Source organism: Pygocentrus nattereri, chromosome 5 (genome assembly GCF_015220715.1).
Source record: "Pygocentrus nattereri isolate fPygNat1 chromosome 5, fPygNat1.pri, whole genome shotgun sequence".
Classification (NCBI taxonomy): Eukaryota; Metazoa; Chordata; class Actinopteri; order Characiformes; family Serrasalmidae; genus Pygocentrus; species Pygocentrus nattereri.
In genome coordinates this window covers 44,591,781-44,619,468 of record NC_051215.1, presented here as the reverse complement: position 1 = coordinate 44,619,468, position 27,688 = coordinate 44,591,781, and the positions used below count along the sequence as shown (strand labels likewise).

Genomic DNA, 27,688 nt, shown 5'->3' with positions numbered 1-27,688 from the left:
AAGATTATTTATTTATTAACTGTTTTTCTTTCAAGGGGCTACACCATTATTAATTTATTAATTAACCACAACATCGTGGACTGACAGTTTGATTGCCCTCTGGATTTTTGGTTGGAGCCAAACCAAACCAAATAGTGTTGTAAGCCAACAAAAATGGTGCTTTGAATTTATGTGATTCAAATATTTCAAAGAAGGAATAAAATATTACATTGACACAATTGTTTCATTCTTTCTTTCTTTCCTACAGTTCATGTAATGTGGCAGGAATTGTGTGATGCAACATGTTTTATGTTCATTGACAGATTTTAAATCATAGAAATTCAAAGCTTTTTTTTTTTTAGCATGTTATTTATCCACGATAGGCATCTAGCGATTTATACTATACCTGCATTTACAGCCTACACCTTACAGTCTTTGTTGCTGTGCACATACACCTACTCTAAACATAAAGAGGCTTCATACTTCAAATGCCTCATTTCGCATCCGTCCGCTAGTAGGATCACTTATGGTTAATAAAGTGGGGCTGAGTATAATTACAGAGAGAGCACAACAGATGGGAATATTCTAGACCCTGAACATTTTCCCAAGAAGAGCATTTAAATCGTCAGCTTATTAGTGCTTGTTATTAATCCTCTTACTCAAAAAAAGAGACATAGAGGCTGGCAGAGAGAAGAGCGAGACTGATGGAGAAACAGAGTTAGGGAGAAATTCTGACTGTCCAGCTGGTAACGGCCTTCTCTCAGTGCTAGAGGCTAGAGAGTGCTTTTACATGCAAGTGCTTAAGTGCTGGATTAAAAGTTCATTCCATGTATGAAGGCCAGTCCTTGCGTGCACTCCCAATGTGCAACAGTGGACCTCTTTCACTCTCGCCAGCCATAAACATTTTTAGGTGGAGAAGCTCCCGGGTCATTTAATGTCAGATCTCTGGTGAGATGTTCACAAAAATGTTCACTGTCTGATGGGCACTGTGGTTTGGTTTAGGAACCTCTAATTAAAAAATAATATTTTATATTTTATGCATGCGAAAATTGAAGTGCCCAATTATCACTTCTGAGCCCATATGGTCTATATATTGAAACTAAGCTGCATAAACACCCTCATTTTAATTACTTGTTTTTGTAATGTCACAAATATAATAACTCAATTACATACATCCATTTATTCAGCCTAAAGCAGTTTAGCTCCACCCATTCACTCTAAAGTTATAAGGAGTGTTTCAGCCAGGCTGCTTTTTGAATAAGGCACAGTACAGAGCAGCCAATCAGAACAGAGAATATTTACATATATCAGTCTTAAGGGCATGGTAGGCAAAACAGCTGGTTTAATTTCAAGAGGCGTAGGGAGGTTAGAAAATGGTCACTTAAAAATGAATCATGAGTGTGCTACATAAAATCAGACGGATGTCATAAGTGGAGTTCAGGGAGAAAAATAAAATAGAAAAACGTAAGATATTGGCCCATTTAATAATAAACAATAAAATTGAACTTTGGCAGTGAAAGCTTGAAAATAAAAGGCTGGAGTTTACATCATTTTAACATTTCGCTAAACACACTAGGATATCATTTACCTGTCATTGAAATTCATTCATGACAGGCCTCATCTACTTGGCATACATGAGCAAATAACCCTCTCCATTCTCAGCATGAATGTCTTGAAAGAAGATGTGGGCTGTCTTTGTTCTGTTAAGTGTCAACATCTCATTTCTTCTCCTTTCAGTATATCCTCTCTGTCGACAGAGCCAACCTTAATAAGGAGCTCCTTTCAGGTATTCACGCATTCATCATTACATTACATTACATTACATTTACATTTAGCAGACGCTTTTATCCAAAGCAACTTACAAATAATGTGGTACATAGAACAAACATAGTCAGGCCTTAAAGGAGGCCAAGGGGTAATAGCGGGGTAGAGAAGGGAAGGAGGGCAAGAAGGAGATGAGGTTGGTAGTGGCTAGATTTGCAAGAGGTGATTAGAGCAAGTGCTCCCTGAAGAGCTCTGTCTTCAGGAGTTTCTTAAAAATAGAGAGGGACGCCCCTGCTCTGACAGCGGAAGATAGCTTGTTCCACCATTGGGGAATCAAGTATGAGAACATTGTGTGAATGTTTGGCAAAGCTAAGCGACGTTCATTGGAGGATCGCAGCGGCCGGGCGGTGCTGTAAGCCTTTAGGAGCGAGTGCAGGTAGGAAGGAGCCTGCTCTGTTAACACCTTGTAGGCAATTGTAAGAGTTTTAAATTTGATACGAGCAGCAACCGGTAACCAGTGGAGCTCAATGAGCAGTGGGGTGACATGCGCCCGTTTTGGTTGGTTAAAGACCAGACGCGCTGCAGCGTTCTGAACCATCTTCAGTGGTTTTACAACACAGGCCGGGAGGCCCGTCAGTATGGCATTGCAGTAGTCGAGGCGTGAGAGGACCACTGCTTGTACCAAGAGTTGGGTGGCTTGTTGTGTTAGAAACGGCCGTATCTGTCTGATGTTGTACAGCGCAAAGCGGCAGGACCGAGCCACCGAGGCAACATGGTGTGTAAAGGAGAGTTGGTCATCTACCATAACCCCCAGGTTCCTAGCAACCTTTGTCGGGGAGAGTGAGAGTGAGTCGATGGTTATGGTGAAGTTGTGTTGAATGGATTGTTTAGCTGGTATAACCAGAAGTTCAGACTTGGACAGGTTTAGTTGAAGGTGGTGTTCCTTCATCCATGCGGATATGTCCGAGAGGCACTGCGATATCCGCACAGAGATCGACGGGTCATCAGGCGGGAATGACAGATAGAGCTGGGTGTCGTCAGCATAGCAATGGTACGAGAAGCCATGTGAGCGGATAACCCGGCCTAGAGCCAAACCTAGTTATTCTGTTTATGGCAGATTATGCTGTAAAGCTTGATTTGAAAAACACGTTGGTTCTGTGGGTAACCAACCTTGGGTTCTTTTACCTTGATTGTTATAACAGGATTGTTAATTAAAATGTCTGTAAAACATTTTTCTATCCTGACTTCCTTCCTGCTGTGGTCTGACTTCAGTTCAGTGTTTTTCACCGCTGTCTCTGTTTAATTTGTCTTATCACTGCAGTGGCTGAGGCATATCCAAACACAAAACTGAACTTCAACCATAAACTGCTTGACTGGAGCCCAGAAACTGGGGCCATGACCTTTCATGGGTAAACAGCCTGTTCTCTTGACCTGTTGTTTTTTTACATGAATAATTAACATTTATACTTAATAAAAGCAGAGACTGTGAAACCTCTGGTGTGATACAAAGTACAGGGTGATTCAAAAAGATTCCTCCCATTTTAAAATGATTTATTTAATTTGTAAACCATTACAGAAACAATGCAGTAAATTGTAAATGTAAGCGTGAAGTTTATTGTCATTTTACAGGTGCTCAGTATGAACCTCTTCCAGCTGTACAGACAGCATCAATGCGATTGTCAAATTCATCCCCATGCTTGATTGAGCATGTCGGGTGTCACTGTACTCACAGCTCTTTGTGTGATTTCGGAGATCATCCAGTATTTTGGAACCAATGACGAATGCTCTAAGCTGTTGGAGGTTCACTGCTGACAAAAGTCACGTTGCACAGATATGACGGATTCACTTTCATTGAAGTGAAGAACGCAAACTGCTTTCTGCTCAGGTGGTCCCCTCACAGACTGAAGGGAGCCGTCTTCTGGTGACCCCCCCCCCTACTCCCTCAACTGGTTTATTGACTCATCAGCAATGTGTAGTTCAGGATGGAATGAAAGAACCATATAGCTTGAGTTCTTCAGTGCATGCAGCAAGTCTTTAGTGCATGTAGCAATGCCATGAACCAGTATTTCTGAGAATACTGATCTAAACAACTTTCTATTTTATACAAGTTATTGCAAAAGCTGGATGTCCCTAAACTTTATAAAAGTCAATGTACACACAAACACACACACACACACTATTATTCATGTATGTTTAAGCTTTTATATATTTGGTCTCTGGTTGCTTGTAGGCCTGATGGAAATGAAAAGGAGTTCCATGCAGATCTCATTGTGGGCTGCGACGGTGCCTTCTCTGCCACCAGGAAGCAGTTCTTACGCCGTAGTCGCTTCAATTACAGCCAGACCTATATTCCTCATGGGTACCTCGAGCTCACTATACCCCCTAGGAATGGTGATGTAAGTGCTAGAAACTGATTCAGAGCTCCATCACGTGTGCCATTCAGTCGTGTTTGTGTATTTCACTCAATAAATGTACCTACTTTGATTATGTAATATATTTGTTTGTGGAAAAATATGAAAAGTGCTTGTTATTTAACTGACTGAAAGTAGATTCCAAAACTGGTGAGTACTCTGGGATTTTTTCAATGCAATGTTATCTCTGTCTCTGTCCTCAGTTTGCAATGAAACCCAATTTTCTGCACATCTGGCCCAGGCACACATTCATGATGATTGCTCTGCCCAACTTGGTAAGAGAAAAATACATTTGGAAAATTCCACAGTCTTCCAAAGATTTGTCAGATTTTTGTTCCTGAAGTAAAGCAAGTGATGCTGTAGGCATCCTAATTCATGCTGCAACTTCAGCCAACTTTAATCAGCTTTTCCCTTCCTCAGCTGTAATGGCCAGACGGTATCATAATCTTTCTTACCACATTCTGAAGTCCAGAGTGATCTTCAGACAATGACAGTGAAAAACAACTTTTCTGTGTTGTGAAAGAACATTTATGGAAGGGTTGATATACTCCTAAAGTCACATCTAGTACTCAATTGTAGTTTACAGTGTAAAGGTGTAACGCCTTTACATTTCAAATAATATAAAACATGCATCCATACATATTTACATACATACAGTTAGACTCTGAACAGAAAACAATAGCAGTGCTGGTGATATTTTTACAAATTTCAGATGTTAACTTGACGATGCCAATTAACAATTCTTTGTTTTAAACTTAAAATTATTCTAAGTTGAAAATTTCAAAGCTTTCTCTCTCTGCAGCTTTCAAGCTAGAACCACAATAGACCCTACATCAGACATACAGTTTTTGCTCCCACAGTCCAAAGACATGGTCAGGCCAACTGGACATGCTGAATTGCCCCTAGGTGTGAGTGTGTGAGTGACTGTCTGTCTGTCTGCCCTGTGATGGACTGGCGACCTGTCCAGGGTGTATCCTGCCTTCTGCCCAATGACCGCTGGGATAGGCTCCAGCACCCCCCTAAGTGGCTTAGAAAATGGATGGATGGATGGATGTTTCAAACTTAAAATTATTCTAAGTTGAAAATTTCAAAGCTTTCTCTTTCTGTAGCCTTCAAGCCAGAACCACCATAAACCCTACATTGGACATACAGTTTTTGCACAGAGTTTATTGAAATACATGCATACTAGCAACCACCACAGATACCATAGCAACCACATGGAAACACCCTAGTAACCACCTGAGATTCCATGGCAACTACCTAGAAATACCCTACCAACCACCTAGAGCACCATAGAAACCCCATAGTAGCCATGACAGATACCACTGAAAAACACATAGAAACCACAGAAAAACACCTTAGCAATGACTTCCAATACCATAACATCTACCTAGCAATACCCTAGCAACCACCTAGTATACCCTAGCTTCCACCCAACAGTACCATAACCACCACCTTGGATACCTTAGCAACCACCAAGCACACCCTAGCAACCATGCAAAACAACACAGCAGTAACCTGTCAGTACCATAGCAATGACATTGCAACAACCTAAAAACCACCTAGCATCAGCCTAACCACCAGCTGATACACTATAGCAACACCAAAAGCTATTCTCTAGCAACCACCAGAAATAGGTATCATCCTAGCAACCCACTACCCAGAATGCCATATCAACAGCTTAACAACACCGTAGAAACCACCTGGAACAACATAGCAATTGCTTTGCACTTACCAAGCAGAGTACCATAGAAACCAACCAGCAACACCCTTGCAAACACCTGGAATGACATAGCAGACCACTGTTTAAGAAATCAAATGGCAAAAATAACCCCTTTAATTATGTGTTATTAGCTGACTTTTTAAAGCCAACTTAAAGTTCATTCACAAACTTTTCCTTTATAATTGAAATTATAGTTTTCTATAATTCAATTATATTGAATTATTGAATTATAGTTGATTTTGGCATTATAAATACAAGTAATCTGATAAAGGCGGGTCAATGTCATACCAGTGGGGAAGTGATTTCAATGTATAGGAATGCCACAAAAAACAACTAATTTGCATTTAGACTAATTAGACTAATTTGCACATATTCAGCCTACAGTAGCTTTGACCTGCCCATTTGCACTGAAGTTAAGGAATATTTTAACCTGGTCTTTTTTCTGAATGTGACACAATTCAGGTGGCTGATCAGAGCTGAACATTTACATATATCAGTCTTAAATGCGCAGTAACAAAAATAGTCTGTTTGATTCCAAGGGATACAGAGATAAAGGAAAATGAACACAGAAAATTTCATTATAAATGTTTTGGTACATAAAACTACACAAATATTAAAAGTGGACCACAAGGAAAGAAATGTTATACTAGACAATGTAGGACATAGGCATTTTAACAATACCCAAAAAACAAGATACAGTAATTCTGGCAACTGAGATCTTGAGTAGAAGTTTTCCTAACCATCTCATCCCTAACTGAAACTAAACTCTGGAGTGAGTCTCCAAGAGTTTGGAGGGATTGGACATCCCTGACCTTCAACTGACCTATGATATCCCAAATGCACTGCATGTAAAGGTTCCATGACATTTTATGGTCCTAAAAACCCTTTGGTTGTGCGTTTTCAAGGACAAGACATTCACCTGCACGCTATTCATGCCTTTTGAGGACTTTGAGAAGATCACCACTGGCAATGAGCTGCTTGGCTTCTTTCAAAAAAACTTCCCTGATTCCATCCCACTCATAGGAGTGTAAGGACTGTTCTTTCTCTCATTACTTATGCTCCCTGTCTTGTGTTCCTGTTGCAAGTCTTCAAGGCGCAGGCCTGAGCCTGCTGTCTGTGAAGTGTGAAATCGCAGGCTAGCAGATACATTGCCCTCACTCATGAGTTTTTAATTTGTAGGGGACAAAGCTGCAGGTGACATGTAGATATAAGAAACTGTTGAGCTGTTGAACTCATTTCAGTCCATACAGAAATGAAAGTTCACTCAACTCAAGCTCTAAAAATGAGCTGAATGTGCTGTTCTGTTTGACATCCCACAGCACAGTACAGAGTTTTTCAGTTTCTCATTTTCTGATTCTGATTCTGCCTGTTGTTATAATATTAGCTACAAGTTTTTGAAGCCATAACATTTCCCTTCACTGGATCCAGGAAGAAATAACTCTTTGTATTTTATATTGTATTTTATATTGTATTTGTTGTCACACACATGGAGAATTTACTCTATTTCTTACATATCATCTGATTATTTTAGGCTGTTTAAGGCTTACTGTTGAAAGGAGCAGAATGCATTACTGTCAACATAAATGTACTTATTAGATTATCACAGTAAAGCTAAAGAAGCTTTGACTTTGAGAGCTATTCCGTTTCTTTATTTAGTCACACTTTCCTTAATGATGGAAAGTATCTCTGGAAATCTTGTGACTTCCCTTGATAAATATTACACACAGCACACACGACTGAGCAGTGAGTCATCGCACAACAAAGAGTGTCCTATCATAGCAGAGTTAATGTCATCTTTGTCTAAATCAGATAAACAATGCTTTGTGACATTATTTATTTCTCTTATGAAATGTAATTGTTTCATGAACTGTGAATCTTAAGAAGCATGTTTTTCAGATCATCATTTCTTCTAATCAAGGATTCTAATGACTGTGGTTTGTCTTTTAGGGATGCTCTGATGAGAGATTTTTTCAGGCTGCCTGCCCAGGCCTTGGTGTGGGTCACATGCTCCCCTTATCACGTGCTGGACAGTTGTGTCCTAATGGGTGATGCTGCTCACGCTATGGTGCCGTTCTATGGTCAGGGCATGAATGCGGTAAGTAGAGGAGAAAATAAGGGTAAAGAGGAGAGGAGGTAAATGGCAGATGGTTAAAACAATGTAATTCTTCTTCTCCTCAACATATGGATCATTCTGTTGAATTGTTTCAAAGTCAAAGTCAATTTGGATAGACTCGGACTCTAGACTAAAATGCTTCTGCTTTGAATGACCCTCAACCTCATGTTTATTTTATTACAATAAATGATTGAACATTACATTTTGTCAATAACAAACAACAAAAAAAAGCTACCGAAACTTTACCAAATGTATGGTAGTGACTATTTCAGTAGTTGCCTTCTGCCCAATGACCACTGGGATCCAGGCTCCAGCTCCCCCTCCGACCCAGAAGGATAAGTGGCTTAAAAAATGTGTGTGTGTGTGTGTGTGTGTGTGTGTGTCTGACTGAGAGAGAGTGAGTGTATTTCGGTAGTGACAATGTTAGCTAGCATGTTCGGGACTAAAAGCTTTGAACAGTTGTACACATATTAAATAATAATATTTATCATTAAAACAGAAAAAAGCTTAACTGTACAAAATAGTGACAATTCTTAATGTTGCACATCGATTTTCAGACTTTGGGACATTTACTTCAAAATAATGAGATCTAACTGTTCAGGGGTGCAGCCTCACTCTAAAATACAGGGGTGGGGCTAAAATAATGCTCCGCCTATGGACTAAAACTCTGTGTTTTTTACTTAAAAATTAATCTGATGATAAATCTACATTTTTAAAGTTAATAAAATTCTAAAAATACTGAAAAAAAAAATTCAAAAAGGATTGTTATCACAGGGTGAAATTTTTGGGTAATAGAAAGTACCTTATAAAAGATGATTTGGTAGATATTTAGCTTTTTACTATCTCTTTTAATCACTTGGGGTTAAGTAGATTATAACATAATCCTTGTAAATATCACACCTATAAAATAATATTATTTTTCTTTAAAATATGAAAAAGCTTACTTGATTTAAAAATGTGTGTTTCAGTAGTGGCAATTAAGCTTACACAATCATTTTTAGACTTTGGCAAACAGTGGGATCTAACTGCTTATCATTTGGCCATGAGGGACAGGGACGCTGTCTCACTTTCTGCTCTAAAATGCATGGCTGTGGCTAAAATAAGGCTCTGCCTATGATCTAAAACTATTTGAGTGTGTTTGAAATTGAAGGTCCCTGTCTTGATGCTTTTCTGCCTGTGCTGTCTCATAAGTCAGTGCCTCAGAAGGCAGGTTTTTGAAAACAGCAACTGAATTGTGCTTGAGACACATGTTGAAGGCATTGATATGTCACAAGATAACAATAAGTTCACTGCTTATTGTTAGGCATTCACATCTTTTAGCCCCCCAAAAAATCTTTTAAGAAGGCTAGCCTCCTGAACATTTAATAACTAAAATAAAAGGTATTGTATTTGTACAAAGAAACAATCTCTTACCTCCACTGTGCCAGTGCTGGTGCTTTCCATGTTTTCCTAACTGCATTGGTGCTGACACAAAGTATTATGGGATGTGTAAGGCAGCGAAGGATACACCTGCAGGCGGTGTATCTCAGCAGGCAGCGCTTTATACATTCAGTTCAGATGTGATTGTGTGCCTTCCTTCCTGTGTACCTTCCTGCCTGAATGGGCAGCGTTTATGTTTTAGACACAGTCACAATGGGACAGCAATTTCTAAATAAAAATAAATCAATAAATTAATTAAACAGCCTTAAAAAAATAAGAAGTTTTCACATTTATAATTGTCCCATATGATCTCAATGTTTCTGAATTTTCAGTGTGTTTCTGTCAGATTACTCAGAAATCATGGATAATACTCCTGTACAGCAAATTTCACTTCTCTAAGTGATTTTTTAAAAAATAATGTTAATGTACCAAGAAAAAAACAGGACTTTACCGCAAAAACTAAGCAGTAAGCTCCTCCTCAACACAACAGGAAAAAGGGGAAATGTACAGAAAACTGAAATGCATCCACATGGATGTAATCAGCAGTTTGTAATGGAAGCCTGTAATCTGTAACCTTCTCATCCCTGCTTTCATTATTCACCTTTGTGCCTTAGGGCTTTGAGGACTGCATCGTTTTCAATGAGATCATGGATCAGTTTAATGAAGACTTTGGTACGTCAGTTTCAGTTTCACAAGCACTCTTGAGTAATGCCATGCATTTTTAATCATCCACCACCATTAACATTTTCCAATGTGTCACTTTAAGCCTGCAGTGTAATATAACACACAGTTTCTAATATCATATAAAATTCTCATTTAATGTCAAACTTTTCCATTGTTGAAAATATTGTTAAAAATGTCCTTGTTAACCAGGTTGCCAGAATACCTTCCCTTTTGATTATATGTGACATTTGCTGAATAATTATCACTTACAGCCATGCCATGTGTTGCAGCTAAGTAATTCATTCTGGTGTTGTTTTTCAGAGAATTTATTTATTTATATTTACGCTTTTTTTTCAGCTGCTGTGCTTCCCGAGTACACACGAGTCCGTGCGCCTGATGATCAGGCAATGGCTGAATTAGCTATGTACAACTACGTTGAGGTGAAACATTTTCTTCCAACTTGCCAATAATGAATGTGCACTTATTCACAAAACACTGAACAGTAAATGCTTACTTCTTTAACTTGATCCTCTCTGCTGTACCACAAGTTCTTTTTCTGTATTTGACTGAATTTTCAAGGTTTGACACAACTATCTGTAAGGTAAAAAGTTCAGTGAATATCTACCTCCTCCACTCATTCAGCTCTTTCTTCAGTACCTCCATAAATGTGCCCTGCAATTAATCTTTACTGTTCTGCAGTTCAGTAGGTAGAGGTCTGCCCCAGACAGTGCACTATTAAGTGGGTAGAATGAAGAACTGACAAGAGAGTTGAGGGATGAATGAGAGGATTTAAAGCTAAATGTGCTTTTGAGACAATTTTGCATATATTTACACACTCATATTTCTCTCACATGTGAGCTGAACTGTACTTACAGGCAGGACAAGAATGCTAACAGTTTGGTAATGAAGGTTGAAGTTAAAGGGACAGTTTGGCTTACAGGTCTGAGGAACCTTGTGTCATAGAAAGCTTCAACACTGTGTCATAAGTGTAAATATGAAGGAATTCACACTAACTGACACTTATGAAAAGTATGTCAGCTGCACTATATGGAAAAAGCATGTAGACACCCTTCCTAATTATAGAGTTAAGGTGCTTTAGCAGCACCCATTACTAACAGTTGTATAAAATCAAGCACATAGCCATGCAGTCTCCATAGACAAACACTGGCAGTAGAATGGGTCATACTGAAGAGCTTGATGACTTTAGTGACACTGTCATAGTTCAATTTGTGAAAGTACTACCCTGCTAGATCTTCCCTGGTCAACTGTAAGTGCTATTATTGTGAAATTTATGCATACAGACTTTTTAGACAATTATATGCTTCCAAATTTGTGGAAATTTTAGGAAGGCTCTTTCTCTTCCAGCATGATTGTGCCCCTGTGCAGAAAAGCAAGGTCCATAAAGACATGGTTTGACGAGTTTGTTGTGGATTAATTGTTATCCATTAATTGTTAGCTGTGTAAGCATGTTTTGTTGAATTAACTCTGAAAGTTACCAATGGGTTAATTAAAATGCCTGATATCATTATACTACGCTGAAACAGGTTTAACCTTTTATTTTTCTCTCATGCCTTAGATGAGGTCCCATGTAAATTCCAGGTACTTCCTGTTCCGCAAGTTCTTGGACAACACACTCCATTTTGTCATGCCAAAAACAATCATCCCATTGTACACAATGGTAAGCCATATTTTTGGTTATTTCCTTGGAAATTTCTGTGGTTCTACCTTGCTTTGTTAATGTCTTGTTAATGTGCACTATTCATACTTTTGATGATTTGCTCCTAGATTACCTTCACCAGAACACGTTATCGTCAAGCAGTGATCCAATGGCAATGGCAGAACAAGGTAAAGTAAAAAATAGTCAGAAGTGCGTGTCAGTCAGTGTCTATCTTTGAGCTGGTGTGCTATTGAACACTTTATGCGTTGCCTGGCAGGCTGTCCTTGCCGCTAGTGTAAAGCCTCAGTGGAGTTCTGTAATACCTTTTCTGAGTAGGACACAGAGGTTACTGGAAACTGAAAGCGCTGTCTCAGTGGCACCCGGAAATACGGTCCCTAAGCATAAGTTTATCAGCCCATTTAGTTTGCGGCAGAAAAGGTCAGTGTGGTATTGTTTTCACATTGGTTTGCAGCACCTGCCAGGAACTTTTCGAAGGGCAGGTCTAGGTTCTCAGGGCGGTAGTTGTTGCAGCTATGTGAAAGACCCTGACCAGCTACCTATAAGAGCCATGAGCGACCACAAAGCTTTGTTTTCTCACCATTGTTTGCATGCGGTTCCTGAGTGATTCCAGTAAACCTGTGATATGGACCAGAACCTTGATTTGTCTAAGGTTCTAAGTAATTTTTTATTAATACTGGAAATGTTTTGAAATCCTCATAAGAAACTTTTTTTGGAAAAAAAATGCATTTAATTTATACTTTTAGTGTCATGTGACAGATTACCTGATTTAGGAGGAGACTAAAGTGCTTTTTATAATGAATGCTGCCATTTTTAACTCTTAGAGAGAGCGAGAGATAGAGAGCGAGAGAGAACGAGAGATAGAGCGATAGAGAGAGCGAGAGAGAGCGAGAGATAGAGCGATAGAGAGATAGAGAGCGAGAGATAGAGCGATAGAGAGCGAGAGATAGAGAGCGAGAGGGAGAGAGAGAGAGAGAGAGATAGAGAGCGAGAGGGAGAGAGAGAGAGAGAGAGAGAGAGAGAGAGAGAGAGAGAGATAGATGACCAGAAAAGGCAACAGCCTGCCTGTGGAATGGAAATTGCTTAAATAGGTATATATGGCGAGAAATGTGATCTATTGCGGTTCCAATAAAAAATGAAATAAAATAAAAATGTCTTTATAAGTAAGTTATGGAAAGTCAGGGAGGCAAAAGATACACACGTTGTGACATACATGAAACTGGAGAGAAAAGCATGTCAAACACCATTTTTTCATCAATAAACATCAAAGGTATGACAACATTTTTTTTAACATTTGATTGAAAGAAAATCACTTTTTTAAAACACATTTTAATTTTAGTGCTTGCAGTTTGCACAGAGAGTGGATGGAAATGAGGATGGTATAGATAGTCTGTGGGAAATCAGACTGATGTTAAAGCATACAAAAAAAGTTACTTTTTAATGTAATTATTTCAGAGTTACAACAGATAAAGAATTGTTAAAATGAACTGCCAGTTGACTCTGGTGTGTTAGAGCAGAGAAATGACCAAGCTGTGGAGTTCTAGCCCATCCCTGCTACAGAAGAACCACTTTTAGTACTCTAAAGCAGTGGTTTTGAACTCATGTCCTGGGAACACACAGTCGTGCACAGTTACAGTTATTCTTTGCTCCTGAAACACCTGATTCAGCAGCTCATGAAGAGCTTGATTACTTTATGAGCTGGATCAGATATGCAGGGAGCAGTAGGTCCTGAGCACTGGAGCTGAAAATCACAGCTCTAAAGAATTGTTCAATTGAGTGGTTTCAAGTGGTTTTGAGATTTTTGTTCAAATCTATGTTCTTTAGCAAACCTACTTTACTCTACTTTAAACTTTATTTTTAAGAGTGTACCTTTCAAATGCAAGGCAATGAGGAAAATCCTGGCTTTAGCCATTTGAGGGCCCTTCTTTTGGGTGATGGAGCTGAAGTACTGTAAAATGAAAGGCTAACTAACAGCAATGACAACCACTTGATGATTGGGTGCTCATTTGGGGTTCTAATTATTCATAAATTAAACCACAGATAACCTTCACAGCATTCTGAATCCAAGGGTCTGTTTCACTATGCACTAATTTTTGCTTACCCAGCTAACTTCAAGGTTAATTTGATCTAACCCTGATGGCAGGTGTGACAGCATTGCTTTTTATTATTAATGTTTTACTCTCTACATTGTGTAGTACCACTACTTTTTCCTTCTTTGGTGACTCCTCCTCATGTTTCATCTGATGAGCTCTTCATAATAAATGTCGCACTTTCATGTGTGCATACACATGAGAAAAAATCACAGCCTGAGTATTTAAACTTGGATTAACAAAGAATGTTGTTAACCACTGTTGTAAAACAAGTTAACAAACAAAAGAAGTAAACAAGCTAACATTATTATCTCATTGTTATTTGTTGGGTTTAGTGAACTTAAAATCTACTTAGAAAGCCTGTCTAAGGCTGTGTTTACACAGCAGGTAAAAATAGCCCAAATCCAATTTTCTCCCCAAATCAGATTTTTTTTGTTTGACTGTTCACATTATCTTTTAAATGTGTTCTGTATGTGACACCAGTCTGAACAGATCAGCCCTTAAACTGACCCACATGCGCAAAAGAACAGACCTTCATGTGTCTTCATGCTTGTCCAGAGGTAAACAGTCATGACGGCCAGAGAACGCCATTCGCTCCCAGAGCTTTCAGTTTCATCTTCATCAGCATCACAGGAGCGATTAAAGTTCCAATGACTGACAGCAACACAATGCGTTGAGTCTCATGAACTGAGGCCCAAAGTGGAAGAAATGTGACGAGGCATCTAAGATTGCTTTTCATTTGAATGGAGTTGCCTGTTGTATTGTGTTGTTTTGCATGCCAGAATTGCATCAAATAATACCATAAATTTGATAGACAGTAAGTTAAACCTGCTTCTTTAAACCCCAGATCAGCTACTTCTTATTGTCCAACTACAAGCCAAAATGAATGACATAAAGTTAACACCAAAACAAACCAAAAGACTTTTATTATCTTTTCTATTTCATTTCCCTTTTTTTGGACCTGGAGGCAGGTTTATTTATTTATTTATTTTTCTCACTTAAGCATCTTGGACAATGTAATGGTTCAGTAATAACCCAGTAGTTGTTAAAGGGCCTCCGACCGCTTATGTCATGTATCAGGTAAAGCTGGCATTGGGCTAAAACACAGTATTAAAGATGTTCCTTGTTCTTTGCAGGTGATCACTCATGGCCTATGGATCTTTGGGACAATGTCTATAGTGGGAGCAGCTTATCTACTTCTCAAATATGGTCCCAAAAAGCCCCACATTACTGCGGAGCAGCTATGGAACCGAGTCCTCGCCCTCAAGTGGCTGCAGAACTAGAAGTGCAGTGAAAGTGGAATATATTTCACCAGTCCCATTTATCTGTGGTCAAAATGTGCAAGTAAAAACAAACTTTCCCTGGGTTGCCTGGTCCTTATGTAATCTGTTGCTTTATTTCATCATCAGAGTACAAATTTATAATGCAAACATTTTGAAAGATCAATAACTCCCCTTGAGCTGGAATTATATCAAATCAATTTGGGCAGAGAATGGGGTCAGTGGTGCATTTGTATTCAGGAAATGATGATGGTTCAGATTGAACAAAGGCCAGACGAGGGCTGGCTTGGATTTTATTTAATTGACCAGCCCTCTGCATCAGTAATTCTAAGCAGAATAATTAGATGTTGGCAGTAATTAGAGAAATGTCATTCCAGGTCATTGTAAGGTCAGACAGGCCTGCTCAGGCCTCGCTGGAAACACACTCATGTGTTTGTGTGGGTGTATTTCTAACATGCTGTGAATGTGCACTGTTACCTTTAAGTAATTTCTGACTGAACAATAAAAAGCTTTTTTCTGAGTTCCTCATGTGTGTGTGTGAGTGTGTGTGTTTGGGTCAAGCCCTCTGATATTATAGATTGTAATTCTAAATGTAATTTTTAGGTGAATTTGTGCATTCTTAGTGCAATCCTGCTGTATGTAGCCTAGTAGCCTTCTCGTTTCTGTAATACAGTAAGCCATTCAACAACCAAAATTTCTTAAATCCCTGTTAAGGCTGCATCTAATGATGGCTTTGATTACTGCATCTTCTAGTCTGTTCTGTTGATGCATTGTGCCATGTGAGCTCGATTTTACTTGACTGACAGGGAATCATGTTTTTAGTAGATATTTAGTGAAGTGTTCTCATACTCTTTTACTTGAGTTGTGCAAAACTCTGTACTGTGGTCTTTGCCATCTGTACTAAGGTGATGTAAATGGAGAACACAAACGTCATTAAGCCAACTAAACTACACAACAGTGGCCAATTATTTTTAATAATTTTAAATAATTGACATTGTTTAGTTCTACCAGCCCAGTTCTACCTAATCTCTTTTCTTAAATCCCTAACTTTAAGCCTACATATGATCACATTGTCTCCCAAGGTTGTGTCCATCTCCATATAAAATTATTGCTTTTCACAGTCTCAAATCAGGCTGCATTAGAGGATCCCACTAAAACCTTAAGGCTAGGTAAATTGTGCTCACCATATGTTGTTTACACATTATCTCTCATCAACCTAATTTTCAACCAACAGCTGTACTTAACCCAATAGCCCTAGAACACTGGAAGTGTGCTTCTGTGTCAGCGAAGTTCATTCTCTCTGAAATGCTGCTCTGTAGCCCTAATCAGTGCTATTCAAAGTGTGCTGCCCAGAGTGTAGGAGATAGAGAGCTTGTGTGAGTTCTACCTAATATAGACCTTATTTATCTCTGCTGCCTTCTGCCATCATTTCATTTAAACCAAGTGAATGGCCATTTCACAGTGACTGCCCATGATTCAAGCTCAGAGATGAGAGAGGTCCAGTAAAACGTAAGTGAAAAGAAGCTTATGTATTGAAATAGAATGTCTCTTTATTGGTCCTGTACATGACTGAGAAGGTAGTATCCCATTACACAGGTAGATTGTTTCGTTTATTAAGTCTTGCCCTACATTCCAAAGTCTTGTTCGTTCTGCTCATCTGTTGTGCCAGTGAAGGATTGATGGACCCTTTTCATGCATTTGCGAACCAAGCACCCATTCAAAGCATCACTAGTGAAAAACTCCTGTTCAGTCTCATTTGCTTCACTTGCTAGTTCCAGACAAGGAATGCTATCCTTCCTTTTCATCCTTCCTTTAAATAGTTCACAGTTCAAGTCCTCGATGTACCCACTGCTGCCATCTAGCTCAGGAACTGTGATAGCTAATCAGAGACAGGCACAGTCGTGAATTGCATACTGATTTCAAAACCTGAAAATTGAGAACATTTGCAGTTATTGACAAATATAGGAAGTGTGAAGTACAAGTAGCAGGTTACTCAAGGCTGTCAGAAAGGTACATAAAGCTAGACTTCTCAATAAAATACTTTAAAGTGCGATTATACAAGTTGTTTAATACTCGAGGTCAGCAGAGGTTCTAGTTTTGCCCACAACACTGTGCGCATGAAAAGGGTCCATGTGTCCCTCTGTAAGATAGAAGAGGGCTTGGTTGAATATACATTTCCATCCAAGCAAAATGAGAAAGGGCGTTAAATAATATTAAATGATATTAGCTTTAGCATAGTTTATGAGTAATTCAGTAGAAAAAGAGTCTGTTTTGCGCAATTAAATAAGTAATTAACATTAACTACAACAACAACTAATACAATATCCACAGTAAAGAGGGAAAACCATTGCTGCAACATCAGTGGTCTACTTTGTGGACTAGGGGTCAGCATGGTCAAATGGGTTTTTCCGCAGTAGTTCTAAGGACCAATCAGATCGAAATAATGTTCGACTTCACAAGAATTTCTTCACAGCACAGAAGGGTATAGGAGCAAAGTGTTTCATCACCATGGCGATGGAGTCCCTGGAGTCAGATGGGGCGCACTTGGATGACATTGACATCTGGTACCTCACTGCATTTAGTACGGAAGTCCAGAGGGTACGTGTCATTGCTGGTGATGATGAAGACGATAGAGGAGGAGTTGAAGGTCACTCGCTTCTTGGGCCGCTCATCACGGCTCTGTGACATCACGATGGGCCGTATGGGCCGGTCAGCACAGGTCAGTGGACGGTCCTTGATGCCGCGCTGCAGACGAGCCAGGCGAGAGCACAGCAGCTGCAGCATGCAACGTCGAAACTAACCAAGAACACAAATGCAGAGAGACAAGGTTTGGCAGAATCTATTACATATTACCTATTACATATCATCTTTTCTCATTTTGTCTCGTTTTTGTTCAGTGAACACTGTTTTTGATTCGTTAATTACCAACACTCCAAAAAGGGCTCCATGCTACCAAAAAGGCTACTTTTGACAATAATGAGACCATTTTTGATTTGATTTTAAAAGGTTCTTTAAAGAAACATATAACAAGTATTCACAGTAATGTATAACATCTGTTTTATGGAAGAAGCCTTGAAGAACCACATTGCTAGTCCATAGCCTGCATAGCCACAAAGTTTTAGCCACATACATTCTTAAATGCCAAAAAGGGTTCTTGGAGTGATACCACAGAAGAGTCATTTTTGATTTTACACTTCAACAGATGGTTCTTTAAGGGACTATTTTTTGTAGATGACATGAGACTTTATATACTCTTTTATGTACTTCATCCAGTAATGCTTTCTTCTACAATTCCCTAAGTTCTATGTATTAATTAGATGAGCATGATGTACAAACTATAAAGCATTAAATAAATATTATAGGTAACATGATGGTGAAGACACACACACGTTTTCTAAACCACTTGTCCTTCTGTGTCACTGGAGCCTATCCCAGAGGGTAGGATACACCTCGGACAGTTCGCCAGTCCGTCGCAGGGCAGACACACAGACACATACATTCACACACACCTAGGGGCAATTTAGCATGTCCAGTTGGCCTAACTGCATGTCTTTGGACTAAGTGCCGCACAGCTTCTAAGTATTTACTGGGTAAGTGTGAGGTACAAGCTTCAAACTGCTGCATAATTATTTGGGATAATATAACAGTATGTAACCAGACAGTCTAGCTAAATTTCACTGTAAAGCCACAAACTAGAAAGTAGATCCAGGGAGTTATATGGGGTAAACAGACAATACAAAGAAGTTTGACGAAGACATGAGAGGCTTATATGTAGGCCTACTCCTTTACTACCTAGAAATTAAGCTGAATCAGGGCTAAAAAGGATTCCTACACTGGTTTTCTTGGGTTCTTACCCCTTACTTACATATCTTTCCTGTTTACTTTCCCACTTAAACACCCAGCATTACACTAAAGTTTAGTCTGAATACGTTTGTACTTGCTACCTGGCTACTCTAAATGAAGTCCTCTTACGAGACATTTTGCCTTTTTCCTGATTAATAGCTAGAACCTGAATCCTCATTACACAAAAAACAGTTATACTTTAGAGTTTGTGTCTCATACTTCCTCAGTTAACATCTAATTTCAGTGTAATTTAATTCCACTGTCTTTACACTCACCATTGTGTTACCCAATATAATTACCTAGTAATTTGGAGCCTGTACCTTACACTTGCATGGCTAATACCTAGAACATAAGGGACTGTACAAAAAAGCTGTACACTTCATCCTTGTACCTTGCAGAGCTCTCAGCCTGTATTTTTACACAGCTGCTTTGTGACACCTACTGCAAAGTGTCTATGCATATTACAACAAACTGAACTGAAGTACAAGTGCTGCTCTGCTTAAATCTCCCTTTTGTTTAATCAAAACTTCAAAGACCCTCCTCACCTTCCTGCTCATGAAGGCATATATAACAGGGTTGTAGGCTGTGCTGGACTTGGCGAAGAATGAGGGGATAATGGCGACGGTAGGGGAGACCATGCTCTGCTTGCCAAAAGCCTCCAGCATGGAGACCACAGCGTAGGGTGTCCAGCACAGCAGGTAACAGAAGATCATCAGCAGGAACATGGCTGCCACCTTCTTCTCATAGCGCAAGATCTTAATAATCTGCACTGTCTGGAGATCCTCAATGGACCGCAGCTACAGTCATACAAGAAAAGACTGTTATTGAAGAGGTTTACTAATACTGTAATAATAATAATTTCCACAAAATCACCATGTTAAATAACGTACATAAATCAACTGCTTAAGAAAAATCCAGTAGATCTTGTTTTTCCACATTTCTAATAGATTCCCTTTTGACTCTTCTCACTAAAATGTAATAGGGCCAGACACTGCTCCCACAGTAAGAGAAAAACACACTTAAAAAGCCATACGGAAAAGGGTTTGAAAACGGGCCAAATTAAATCCGAGAATCCCACCTGTGACCTCATTTAAATATGTCCTCAACTGTATTTTTGTTCAGAGTCTGTGTGTTCAAGGGAACTGTTCCCCTGAGGAAGCCTCTTTTAATTAAGCCCAGTCTTTCTCCACCTGATTCTCTAATTACAGCCTGAATCTCATCTTTACTAAGGACACAGCTGCTCAAGGTCAGCTGCAAGAAATTGCTGTGTCAGGCTAAGCATGGCTGAGACTGGCCGATATTGCGAAGGACACAATTAGTAGCAAAAAGTAGGTCACCAGTAGGGGGTGTCTTGGTATTATTGTCAAGAGTAGGTCAAACTCTAGTAGTCATCTTATCTGATGCACCTATCATTACTGACTGCATAGTACAGAGATGCATTTATAATTAGGCTGTGTTTAGATCATTATGGATGCAGTATCATTATACTTTGGACTTCATGACTTCTAATGTCTTTTTAACTCTTTGGAGACTATAAATTCACATGTTGCATATGCACAGTTTACTCCTTTCATTTATTCCTTCAATAGCCAGACAAGCTATAAACATCCCCCTAAACCCTGCAACTGGTAATCCACCCTCGCTGCCACCATCTGGCTTCTGACACAATTATGACTTCTTCTACAAACTGTCAAGACATTTTGAAAGTGTGTTTGGATCAGGCAGACAAATTGTACAGGGAGAATGACTGCCAGTGCTGTTTTGAAAGTGCTATTTTGACAGTTTAGGAAATTGCAGCCATAAATCAAAGCAGAAAGCTGAAACAGTGAATGGAGTGATGAATCACACTGTTGTGCTCCAAGAGTGTGCTGAACACAAGTGTGCTGTTGTTTGTGTATGTTTATGTGAATTTATGTGCATGAGAAGCAGTGTGGGAGAGTGTGTGTGTGTATGTACAGGGGGTCTCCAGTGACTTAACTGGAGCTGGTAGGGTGTTCAGACTCAGCCGAAGTAACGACTTGCTTCCTATGAGTCATGAATAATTTATAAATCAGGGCCGGTCAAAACAGAGAGTGTTTAGCTCTCCTGAGTGCACTTGCTCATGCTTATCTAAACCATTTAGAGCAATGCTAAATAAAAACGTCATTTTTTATCTTCTGCATAAGCCACGTTGCTGATAACATCAGAATTAGATGGATGCATGGGGCTATGCTGATAGAAAGTACAGACTAGGTTTGTAAAACATCACTGCTTATACCATACGCCTCCAGAGAATGTGCTTTTAACTAGAGAAAAATAATAACAATAAGCAGTGTTTCAGCCATTTTCACCTCTATGAAGAATCAAAGTGAATTAGAATGGCATGATAGTAGAAACAATACAGAAGATTGGAACAGGTAGGAAGAGAAGAGGTAAATGTATCATGTATTAAGAGAAAGAAAGGCATATGGTTAATTACAAAATAATAGCACAAGCTGTGCAGCTAACTGACCTGTTCATAAAGGGCTATTTGTTTAACAGTTGGCAGCAGTGTTGGCTCTACCTAGTAAATGACATAAGCAGCTGTATAGAGGCCCAGAGCCACCAGAGGGCCCCCTAATAACTTCTGTAATATTACTGTACTGCAGGGGTGCTCAGTTCTGGTCCTATAAATCTACTGCCCTGGAAAGTTCAGATCCAACACCCATGGCTCAAATAGTTGGATGCCCTTGAAGGTCTTGATTACCAGGATTGGGTGTTTTTGATTAGGGTTGGGGCTAAACTCTGCAGGGTGGTAGATCTCCAGGACTAGGGTTGGGGACCCATGCTGTATAATGATTTTGTCTAAGATGTTCAAGTGAGGGAAAAGAACAACTGAAAAAAAAAAACAATCAGGTCTCAAAAAGAAACATGTGCATCTGAAGCCAAAAGACAGAAAAGAAAACGAGACAATGAGGAGGATAAGGAAAAAATTTGCTGGTTATACACATATATAATTTAGACAGCTTGCAGCAGTCTTTGTTATTGGTTTGCTCCTAATTTACTACATCAAATAACATAGGCCACCTAATGGCCATTGCTGGTCCTGATGGGGGCCCTAAGCAACATCTGACTTGGGTGCTCTGCAGTCTACCTACCCTAATACTTTATTCATCAATCAAAACCATAATCACATTATCACAAGAATATCATTATAAAATGACCAAAAGCTTTTAAGTTTGTCTCACCATGTGAACAGTGTACAAAATATTCCCATAGCAGTAGGTCATGACCCCCACAGGAACGAAGAAGCAACCAAGGAGGAAGAAGAGGATGAAGGATGCATCATTAGGGTCTTTAGATGCCCAGTCCAAGGAACAGCCCAGTTGGTGGACCTCTAGCGTGTACCTGTTCCAGCCCAGCAGAGGAGCACTGGTCCAGGCCAGTGAGTAAAGCCAGATGTGGGTGATGGCCCTCCAAGCCCAGGGGAAGTCTATGACCTTGGCATGTACCACTCTAATGTAGCGTTCATATGCCAGGGCAGAGAGTGTCATGATGGATACAATTCCTAGGTGGAGCGAAGAAGACAAGGAAAAGTTGACGTCAGTGAGAAAACTGCAGGCTATCAGATATACAGGATGGAAACCAAACTCTTAATTCTCTAATGCACTCTAATAAAAAAAAGTCCTTGAAATCTCTCCAAAGCCTGAAATAAGATCAGAAGTTTCAACAGGGATCAAGCAGTGTCATGTTTACTGGTGCCACTACTAGTGGAGATAACAACTCACTGCTAAAAGCTGCCACATATTTACACATGTACACCAAAATCTAGGGCAAATGACATCTCTCTCTGTCTCTATCTGCTGTCTGTCTGTCTCTCTGTCTCTCTCTCTCTCTCTCTCTCTCTATGTCTCACAATATTCCCACCATGGGACTCTGGGAGCTGTCTCCCACCCAGCAGTGCTGTCAGAAAATCAATTGATGCACATAGCTGGCGGTAATTACCATTGCCAGACATTTGGCCTGAATAGCGAGAGCACATTTCTTTGCATACCTGTAGCATCTCAAACAAGCTAAAGAGTAAGACAGACTGACCCAATTACACACGTCTGCACATGAAACGATGACAGAGGCTGACAGATGTGGAGACAATGCATTGTGAAATATATGGTGGGCAACAATGTTGTACATTTATCATGGTTATAATATTTATCTGACGTCCTACACATGTAAAACACCTTGAGTGCTCTTTATGTATGATTAATATTGCATTCCATCCTTCAGGCGTCTGCAAATAAACTTCTCAAGTGATTGTCTGAAACACAGTAGATGCATTTTAAAGGGCCCATATCTTACATTTTTTTGTATTTAATTTTTTCCTCTGAGATCCACTTATAACCTTTGTGCGATATTTTTATACCAAAATGGTCATAATTCATTTTCACATGATCATTTCTGTCTTTATCCTATAGAATTAAGCAGACTGTATTTAAAGGGTTTCATTGCAAAATGCATCATAGGCCACTTTCTAATTTCATTTCTATGATATATACTGTTGGGAGTGGGCTTTACACATACAAGAAATATCAATGCTATATCATGATTAATACCACCTTTATTCGTCTATAAAAAGGGGGTTTTACCTTAATATCAGCTGGAATTATTTTTAAAAAGGTAAAAAAAACATATCCAAAATTGTTAAATGGATATTCAGCATTTTGTTCTTTTGTTACTGTGCCTTTAAGATTGATATAAGATAAATGATCTCCATTCTGATTGGTTATTTTGTATTGAGCCTCATTCAAAAACCTCTCAGAGCTGAAACACTGCTCAGAACTTCAGTATAAATGAATGGGGTCAAACTGTAGGTTACATAGGTGTTTGTATGTAATTTGGTTCTTGTGGCATCTCAAAAATAGCAAATTTTTAAATGAACGTATTTTTCATCTTAGTTTTCAAATCTGCATAAATGTCCAAATACTTCAGTATAGTTGTTTAAGACTTTCAAAATGTATTGTTTGGCTATGTAAAGTACATGATAACAAAACATGAAAGCTGTAATTCTCTACCTTCCATCATTATTTGTCTTGACTTGGCAGAATTTTGTCAGTGAGTAAAATATTTCAGACGCAGAAAGACCAGACTCTGAGTCCCTGACCTTATTTCACACATACACCATTCAGCAGCACACAGCAGGGCTAAAGTGTTGATACTGCCAAGGCTTAATAAACATATGCAATAATGCCATGAGCTGTGTAATTGTGTTTGGCAGCAGGCTATTGAGCAGGTAAATGATCCTGATAGCATGTGACCTTGAGCGTTCAGGAGCAAATGAGGGAGAGCGTGCACCAGCACTGAGCATACCATCAATCCTCAGCAGAGAGACATCTCCTTAAATCCTCCCCAACATGCACTGACAACAGTTCATTTAAATGGCCTTTATAACATCTGTTTGGAACATCCCCTGTCATATCTGTTTATGATGCTGGGTAATATAATACCAGTCTGGCTGCTGTGATAACATGGTGAAGAACATTATGCTGAAACTCTTTATTGTGCTACTGCATTATCCTCACAGAGTGCTCTTTAGGTCCGTTGCTGTCATGTGTTTTGCCAATACCAGTCAAGCACAAACCTCCCCTTAATCATCCCACAGTTGGGAACGGAGATGACTGCTCCAGGTTAGAGCAAACCTGTCGTCTTTTTGTACAACAGTTCTATAAATGATGCATAAAACAAGTGATGCGGGTTACTATGTCACAGACTCAACAGCAGCCTCGTCAAAGGGCAAAGTGTATGTGTTACTGTCACATGCCATCATGTCAAATCAGCTCTGACCTCTGGATTATACAGTACTGCAGCACATGAGGATTTCAAATGCAAATTTCTTAATTATATTAGTACAGCTGTTGGCCTTGAGGGGTTTAAAAGGACCTTTTTAAATGCATATTATTTGTATAGATCACTGATATTTATGTTACACTCAATGGCAGCTTCTGTTTCCAAATTATGGAAAATGTAACAGCTATTTACATACACACACACACACACACACACTCACACACACACATATATATATATATATATATATATATATATATATATATATATATATAGCTGTTGTTGTAATTTTGACAATGTATCATGTATGTATTTTGTACTACTGACTATTTCTACACTGTAATTATGAAGTTATTGAGAATTTAACATAATCCAAAGTGTTTATCTTTTAGTTCTTCTTCACCTTTAACGCCTCTCTGCCTTACTTAACCATCAACCATCAGCCCTACATAATAATAAAACTGCATAAATAGTAGAGAAAACCGTGGTCAGTTGTTATTGTGGATGGATGAACATGGCCCTGGACTCTCGCGCTGTTCCGCGCCTTCGGTGCCAGATCACGTTAAGGGCGCACTGAGTTTTGGGGTTTACTCACTGCTGGGAGCATCGCGCACTTCCCTGAATAGCTTGTTACCCTGAATCTCCATTAAAACACACTAACCTGCACCGCAGCCAAAGCTAGATAAGTTGCACCGCTGCTGACGAGCCATTCAAGTAGCGCAGGCACATGACACCTGCGCCAGGTGGGCTAAAGGACTTGAATAATTCATCCATTTCTTTATGCGCAACAAAGAGTGCGCCAATCAGAGAGGCTACTGTGAGGTAAGTTCCAGAAAGTCAGTGTAGAGGATGGGGAGACGGAGAACAACGGACTAACTTTACAAAACACCTCACATGACCTGTCCTGTGCAGCATGCAGGAGTGAAACAGAGCACTGACCGAATAAGCTGTTGCTGAATCCATCCCAAACGCAGGTGGCGGCGTCCCATACCCATCCTCGCTTTACGCACGAGACGAAGGTGAAGTTAACCCCAATGATGGACACCAGGAGGTCACTCACGCTGATGTTGACCAGCAGCAGATTGGTGGGCGTTCGCAGTCTCTTGAATTTGTAGTAAAGTATGATGACCACGACGTTGTTGCAGAAGCCCAGCACGCCAATGGTGCCGATGGCGAAGGCGAGAAGTTTGTACGTGCCGACGGCGAAAAGATAAGTCTCCGCGCGTGTCTCAGTCCCAGTCTCGTTAAAGGGATTCATTGCGCGCGTAAGTTCGCTCGAAGCATTCTGCTGTGCCAGTGCGCGCTCACGAGAACTCCTGGCATGGTAGCGAAGTGAGTGGTCTTATCTCGGGCGCCGCGCTTCTGGATGTATGTCCCCCTCTGTACGCCTGTTAGAAATTAGGGCAACGTGGGTTCACGTTGTTTTTCCCACCCATATTCCGGCCAATTCCGACTCTTACTCAGAAACTGAATGAGACCGAGCGACCAGCCAAGCCCTGCTAGCCAATCCTGGCGAAGGAGGCGGGGTCTGTCGAAATACGGGTAGACAATAGGTCTGTTCGGGGATCGCGGCTCAGGATGCTGCTGAAATTCTCCACTCAGTCGTCATCCATCACGCGAAGCAACTGGCTGGCTGGTCGCCGCTCTCGAGTGGATGAGTCAGTTACCCGCTGAGAAAAGCGCGTCTGATTTGGCGGCCCGGTCTTGATCTACTTATTTATGCGCTGACTGCGCTCCTTGGGGATGTAAACGTGTTGTAAAACATCATATATCATCATTAGACTAAATAAACTAACCCTAACCAATAACTTCACTTCAACCCAAGGCCTAATCCTAAAGATTATTTGTCCTCCATGTGCCCAGCCATCATATGGATTTGTTAAATTCCATCACCAGCACAGCTGATTTAAAATAATAAAGCACTAGATTAGCCAAACGGATGGTAATTACAATTAATACAGGGCTTCCTCAAGGAGAGGTTTGAAAATGGTTAAACAAACACGCTGACAAACATATAATCAGTGCTATTTGTGTTCATGTTATTTTTTTTTTTTTGTAATATAAGTGGTTTTCTAAGCAAATAATTAAATAATAAATAATAATAAAAAAAAGTAAACAAAAAATGCCTTCCGTTACACCTTTCATATTCATAGCTCATGTTTTATATGTCAATATTATAGCACAAAACCAAAGCGTACTATACTCTGAGATTCAGTTTTGTAGGATTTTTCTTCCATCTGCATGTAACTATGAACATCTTAGCAAAATCTTCAATAAAATATGATCATCAATAAGAAAAAGGAAAGACTGCTAATAACCATAATGTCGGTGAACTACAGTTTAGTACAGAAGTGTTATAAATGCCAGTGCAGATTAGTGCCTCTTTCTTTCTGTCAGTATTGACTATAATTTCAGCGTAAACTAAATGAAACTATGATCTATTTGGGGATTTTAATTCAAACAGTAATTGTGTGTCATAAAAAGACACAAATGCTTTGAAATCAGAAAGGATGGTAGGTGCCAAATGGACTAGTTTGTGTATACCAGGTATTGCAATGGTTCTGAATTTTTTCATGCTCTAATATGACCCATGGGCATCCAACATCAGCCAAATACATTTGAAGACATAAATGGATTCTATCGTGGATGTGATAGTCCAGATGATAATGTGTTCCAGTGTGATGAAGAGCAAAATCATTGGACAAAACTGCAGGCTGGAGGTACTGCAATGCTTTTCATGTCCAGGACTGGTCCCGTATGACAATAATCAAGTCAAGTCAAAGTTTAATTATAGAGCGCTTTTTACAACAGGTGTTGTCACAAAGCAGCATTACAGAAAAATCCGGATCTGAGCCCCCATGAGCAAGCCAATGCAGACAGTGGCAAGGAAAAACTCCCTAAGGGCTAGAGGAAGAAACCTTGAGAGGAC

General features: G+C 39.6%; 2 protein-coding genes across 5 annotated transcripts in view; one reads left to right on the top strand and one right to left on the bottom strand.

Moving 5' to 3' along the window:
* LOC108438175 (kynurenine 3-monooxygenase) overlaps positions 1-15,645 on the top strand; it is a 28,250-nt gene extending 12,605 nt beyond the window's left edge. For all 4 annotated transcript variants that reach the window (XM_017715802.2, XM_017715799.2, XM_017715800.2 and 1 more), the window contains 11 exons: positions 1,717-1,765; positions 3,065-3,152; positions 3,974-4,139; positions 4,358-4,429; positions 6,783-6,904; positions 7,825-7,972; positions 10,024-10,081; positions 10,430-10,512; positions 11,649-11,750; positions 11,858-11,917; positions 14,974-15,645. In XM_017715802.2, coding sequence (XP_017571291.1) covers positions 1,717-1,765; positions 3,065-3,152; positions 3,974-4,139; positions 4,358-4,429; positions 6,783-6,904; positions 7,825-7,972; positions 10,024-10,081; positions 10,430-10,512; positions 11,649-11,750; positions 11,858-11,917; positions 14,974-15,120 — 1,095 coding nt within the window. In that variant the 3' untranslated portion in view covers positions 15,121-15,645. The remainder of the gene's footprint in view (positions 1-1,716; positions 1,766-3,064; positions 3,153-3,973; positions 4,140-4,357; positions 4,430-6,782; positions 6,905-7,824; positions 7,973-10,023; positions 10,082-10,429; positions 10,513-11,648; positions 11,751-11,857; positions 11,918-14,973) is intronic.
* A 1,002-nt stretch (positions 15,646-16,647) lies between these two features.
* opn3 (opsin 3) lies at positions 16,648-26,232 on the bottom strand. The gene is made up of 4 exons (XM_017715797.2): positions 25,699-26,232; positions 22,167-22,486; positions 19,506-19,757; positions 16,648-17,913 (listed from the first exon to the last, which is right to left on the bottom strand). The coding sequence occupies exons 1-4, from the start codon at positions 26,015-26,017 to the stop codon at positions 17,647-17,649; spliced, it is 1,158 nt and encodes a 385-aa protein (XP_017571286.1). The 5' UTR covers positions 26,018-26,232; the 3' UTR covers positions 16,648-17,646.
* Between the last annotated feature and the right edge of the window lie 1,456 nt (positions 26,233-27,688).